Here is a 5,966-nt window from a genome sequence, read left to right as displayed (position 1 = left end):
GGTATCTGACAAATCTATAAAAACGAAGTGAGTACTTACTAACAAGAGATCTGATTTGGTTGCTTTGGAGAAAAGATACACATTAGGCTGTCTGTGGAACCCCGGATCTTGGTGTTATAAGTCCGTAAACTTACTGCTACCGCTGACCTCCGGGGGACGGACAAAATAAGTTGCATTTATAAAGGCGAGGACTCACACAAGAGAGAATACATGTATATAAAGATTTACACTCAGATAAGGACACGTGTTAAGTGAGAAATTCAGCATTAAGGACGTACATGCAAGTGAACACACACAAAAGACAGTTATAGACACACGTGAGGACTTGTAGACAGAAGGGGACACACGTGAGGACTTGTACACAGTTACAGACACACGTGAAGACTTATATGCTAATTATTAATATTCCGCCACTGTACGTTGGGCACGCGATCCTTGTTACAAATAACCACAAGCACGTGATTATTGTCGTTTTAATGAACAAAGATCTGACAATCTAAATACCCCCCATCTCGAGAATTCCGGGCGTGTCTCTTGCCATGTTTACTGCTATTAAGGCACAACTGTGTCGAGGCCGTTATGATAGCTCGTATTTCAATGTGGACAAGGTCAATAGCGAAAAAAGGAACATCATGTAAGACGCAGGCGCGGATTTAGAATGGGGAGGGGAGAACTGAGATGGCGTCTTCTCTCCCCTTAGAACTACAATGAAATATTAAAAAAAAACCTCTATGCACACAGTCTTCTTTTCACCACAATGACCTACAACGGTAGTCAAATTTAATAATATACCCCCCCCCAAAAAAAAAAAACGATTAAAAATGCCCTTCCCGAAGTTGCGCTTGCTCCTAACATATTTCCCAGTTTTAATTAGTTCAAAAACACAATAACAGTAACTTTCACAAAAGGCAAACTAAACCCAATATAATAAAAAATATATCAACTCGTTCTTGGCTGAAGAACAACTTCAACGCTGCAATAGTTGTCGAATGTAAAGATTGTTGCATCTGTTTAATTTTGATTTAATTATTTAGTTCAGTAGGTTCCTCGCTAAAAATATATTTTCCAGTTTTCTTTCGACAATCGGGAGAAACCACGTGAATGCCACGAAATGAAATCCTCCCCCCCCCACACTTCCCCCGGTGGGGCAGCGGTAAGTCTACGGTTTTACAACACTAAAATCAGGAGTTCGATTCCCCTCGGTGGACACAACAGATATATATTAAGTCCTTTCTCTTATATATTTGTTGAAATAAAATTTCAAAGTGTCATGCCACTCGAGGCCTTTCTTCTCCGAGATGATTGATTTTAAAGACGCAATTTGTGGTAAACTAATCCACATATTCATATAAACCTGAACGAAATCAGTGTACTTACCGGTGTTTATTTAGTGATCCCAACGAGGCGGGACAAGGTTGAAAAATGAGGAACCCAATATTAGTGTAAGAAGCGAATACGTGATTTCATAAGAGTAAGGACGTAGATCTACCTTACATGACTTCATAAGAGTAAGGGCGTAGATCTACCTTACACGATTTCATAAGAGTAAGGGCGTAGATCTACCTTACATGACTTCATAAGAGTAAGGGCGTAGATCTACCTTACATGACTTCATAAGAGTAAGGGCGTAGATCTATCTTACATGATTTCAGGCCCTGGCGGTAGTTGAAATATGATGTACAACTAGTCCAGCCCACGTTCTAGATGAATACGTGAAATATATTATACAGCCTATGTTTATTTTTTAAGTTTAACATTTGCAATAAAACTTAACCGGAAGTATTGTAAAAAAAAAAAAGTGGTTTAGAAACAATCGTTAAAGTTTTCATACATTGTTGCTACTTTAGGCCTACAAGAATACTATTAAACAATGAAAGTCTCGCCATTGGTTGAAGCACAAAAATGGTTTAATCACACAGTATCATTGCGTTCTTCTCTTCCACGGTAGTGAGCTCCATGCAACGATAAAACTATTCAAGCGAACAAGAACACCATTTTGGAGTGTACAAGACTCCTTTTTACAACGAGTGAAGCCGAGTGGCTACGCTCGTAACGAAAAGGTTCGTTCTTGTAGCATAGTTTGAAAAACTATATAAAAAATGAAACAATATTAAACAGCTGAGGTACTTGAAGGCCCTACGTTCCTTACAGACCGAATGAAGAAGACAATTTCTTGCACGTGCATGGAGATATAATTGGGTATAAACCACTGATTGACAAAAGCCCGCATGCGTCAATTATATCTGGCGAACCGCTGGACCCATTGTCACCAAACTAGGCATGTACTTTCAAGATCCCTAGATGGGTGGCATAAGGAGTCGGCGTTCGGGTCCCCCCCCCCTTCATGTTACTCATGGGTCCCTATGTCTTCACCTTGCACTGATCTGGTTGGTTAGGAGATATACAGTTCCACCAGACCATATGTTTTCTTGTTAACACAATAACAGTGTGTACGGACATTGAAAGGGTAGGTGCTTATTGACAAAATGCTACTTTTCAAACATCTTAAGCCAAGCATGTTTTGTTTGTGGTGGGGACGCGGGGTTAGAGGAGAGTATAGGGACCGTGGGTAGCTTCTGGTATACACAGAGTAAAAACCACAAGAACAAACGGATCCTCTTTTATTCCTCTTTGGTTGGTATTATAAACATTAAAAAAAATAAACTGTGAATAATTAACAACGTATCAAAATTATCATTTTTTACTATATAGACCTACACCCCCTGTGTACCATTCATTTTAATGCTGATATCACCCCCCACCTCTCTCCGATAACTCACGCCAAGCAAGGTGCGGAATCAGGTGTATCTTGTCGTAGTTGTTCACAATTTTTTATGACAGAGAAAAAAGGGCACTTTTGGGGCACAAGGAGAGGAAGGCAGCGACTTGAGCCCACCCTCATATGTACGTCACTGTGAATAATGACGACTTTACTATAACTGCTCAAGTTAAACGTTGTATCTTAGCAGTAGAAACCAACTCACGATGAAATTATTTTGATAAGCTATTAAATCCTACTTGATTACTGTAGTAAAAGATCAGAGCAGCGGAAATCCTCTGGGTCTTTACCCTCACCCACCCCCCTCCCCAAATCGTGCTCGTGCAATCGTTAGTGGCTGCGAAACGTCAAGCCTACAACTGACAAGAGAAACATAACTACTTTGTCTACTTTAACTGATGACCTGGGATAACCCGAATGCAAACTAATCCATAACAACTGCCGATAGCGAATAATTAGCCTCGTTAAATCTAATCTAATTAAGTCGACTGTACCGCCCTCTGTTTTTAACTAGCTAAAATAAAGTTATTTCATTGTTTAATTTTCTCCGTTGGTCATGAATAATTGATCACGCTCTACTTCGTGGTCGAGTGAGTTGGTTTCTTCTTATTAAAAGTACAGTTCTGACATAAGAAAGAACTCATAATGTACGGATCAATTTTATTATTCCTCCAGTAATTATTTTTAATGAAACAGAAAGTACGTGTAATTTATATACATACGCGATGTTAATGACAGAACGCATGTTAGGAAATCTGTAAATTTACCTGAAATAAAGGACACGATTTATGACGCAATTTCCGGTCAAACCAGATGGTTCCTTTTCGTGGTCGAAACTGGACATCGTCGCCACATTCCCATAAGGGTTCCATTTGGTCACAACAATTCAGGTTTAGTCGGTATGTGGAACCTCCCGAACTCTGATCGTAGCAGCAATGGACATCTAGTACACCTTCACTAAATAACTCCGTTTCCTGGTTCTTGTTGACAGACGGAAATGGAGATTTTCCGGAGTCCTCGTCAGGGGTGGTCAAACGGCCGTCTGCGATAGCTTCGTGAGATCCGCTACTGAATTTCCCGCTGCCACTACTAGTGCTCGTGGCGGTAGTGCTAGCGAGAGAAACACTCTCCAGCTCTGAATGGCTAACACTCTCACTGGCTGCACTCTCGTAGTCCGAATGGCTATCGCTGGGAGCTTCACATGGAGGGACGGAATAACCACCGTAGAAGTCTGGAAAATAACTGCTCTTCTCTTGGGAATAGTAATCTTCTAAGTTATCGAGTCCGTAATAAGCCGAACCATTCGAGGGACTGGTGTAGAGGGTTAGCTCGGACTTGGACAATGTCGAATGTCGCTGAAGTGTCTGAGATTCACAATCTTTCCCCAGGGTGTCCATTTTGGATTTTCGCAGTGGTCGAGGCAGCGTGAAGCTGTGACGAAAGTAAGACATGGCTGTATTGGGACGCTTGTCTAGACAAAGCTAACCCAGGGAATGTCAACACGATATCACCGCTCGGTGAAAGTAAGTTATTATTATTATTATTATGAGAAACTAACGGTCGAAATCATGAGCAAAAAACATATATTTTTGTGATTAATAAATTCAAACAACCTCAACCTCGACTGTGTTGTCTAGAAAATCTCAGATGGTTCGTTCGCAAAAAAAAAAAAAAAATAAAGCGCAAAAATTGCCAAGAGAATAAACTTGTAGATGGGTGATTGGAAATTCTAAGGTCGGACACACAGTTTGGAGGTTTCATACATAATCCACGTGACCAATTATGATGACGTGGGAACAGACCCAAAGAAACTGACTATCCTCTTTCTCGTCACACTGTCTGGTGCATATTGTATGTTTCACTCCTTGACCGAAACTCTTAGCACGAATCCCTGCAACAGAAGCAAGGCGATGATGACAAAACCTTGTCGAAACGTTGTACATTTGCTGTTATGTTAAACTTATATTAAAGTTTTTCTTCATTACCCATTTAAGCCGTCTCCAGCCATTATTAGAAGCAAAGTGGGTCACTTTCCACTGTAGTTGCTCCCCAGAAGGAGGCATCGTTCTTAAGCCCGAGGTAAGACACTAATCGTGCTTGAAATTAGGGCTGCTACCACACATATACACGTTCTACGTGTCAAAACTCACTGGTTCAGCTTCAGAGAATGACGGGACCGCACAAACTATCCCCGTCACAGATGGCTTAAAGTACGGCTTTACAACACGTGGTATCCACTCATTAATGAAGCAGGGATAGGCGAGCCTGTCTACTAGAACTACACCGTTCCCGGCAGCTCCTACGCGATGTCAACTTAAGATTTCAAGGGGAAAAATAAACAAATAACAACAACAAACAAAAAAACAGCGTATGTCGCTGGCTTCACAACGTGTATACATATCTATCTCAATGATATTACTTGAATACTAGATTGAAAGCTAAGGCGACACCTAGGTTTAAATGTTTCCTACAGTCTAGAAGTGCTTACACAGTTTGATCCTGACGTTACAATAACAACTGAACAGCTTGCATTCAGCCCCTGAGGATGAGATAAACTAGAGCGCTCTCTCGCGGGATGTGTGCGGTATACGTATACGCGAGCCTATTGTTTCTTTTAGTTTACCCAACTCGTCGCTAGAGGGTTTTTTATTTTCCCCATAAATAGTGTTTCCAAGATATTTTAAGGGATATTTTTAAAATGTCAACAAATGGCAGTGGTACTTTACAAGCTGTAGCGGCAAGTAGTTATTCATATGAGCACATCATTTGACGACTATCAGAGTTTAAATCTTGTTTCATCACCAGAGGGCCGAAACTGGATACGATTACTCAGTATCATATATTATTAGTATATACAAAGACAAGACTCAGGACCATCTCGCCGTTACTCAAACTTAATTGTTCAAAAACTATTGCCAGACATCTTTCATCCAACCCATCTGATTATCCTCCATTCAAACTCTCTAAACAAATATGATGAAGTAGAACGATTGTTATTTGTGGAATGCATTTAATTCGTAGTGCAGAATTGCGGAATGGAACGAAGAGTTAGAGAAGTTACACACGTTTGATTTTATTGCATTTCCCCAATATGGTTTTCATGGGGTTTCCTTCAGGTGGAAATACGAGTTTCAGTTATTATATCTCTCACTTGTTGCTTTATTTTACATTTTTTGTTTTAATAAAG

General features: G+C 40.3%; 1 protein-coding gene across 1 annotated transcript in view; it reads right to left on the bottom strand.

Moving 5' to 3' along the window:
- The window catches only part of LOC106470497 (neuron navigator 2-like), a 36,805-nt gene extending 32,121 nt beyond the window's left edge, over positions 1-4,684 (bottom strand). The window contains exon 1 of the mRNA XM_022399111.1: positions 3,547-4,684. Coding sequence (XP_022254819.1) covers positions 3,547-4,230 — 684 coding nt within the window. The 5' untranslated portion in view covers positions 4,231-4,684. The remainder of the gene's footprint in view (positions 1-3,546) is intronic.
- Between the last annotated feature and the right edge of the window lie 1,282 nt (positions 4,685-5,966).

Source organism: Limulus polyphemus, unplaced genomic scaffold (genome assembly GCF_000517525.1).
Source record: "Limulus polyphemus unplaced genomic scaffold, Limulus_polyphemus-2.1.2 Scaffold4041, whole genome shotgun sequence".
In the NCBI taxonomy this organism is placed as follows: Eukaryota; Metazoa; Arthropoda; class Merostomata; order Xiphosura; family Limulidae; genus Limulus; species Limulus polyphemus.
The sequence above is the reverse complement of the archived record's forward strand: the minus strand, read 5'-3'. Positions and strand labels throughout refer to the sequence as shown.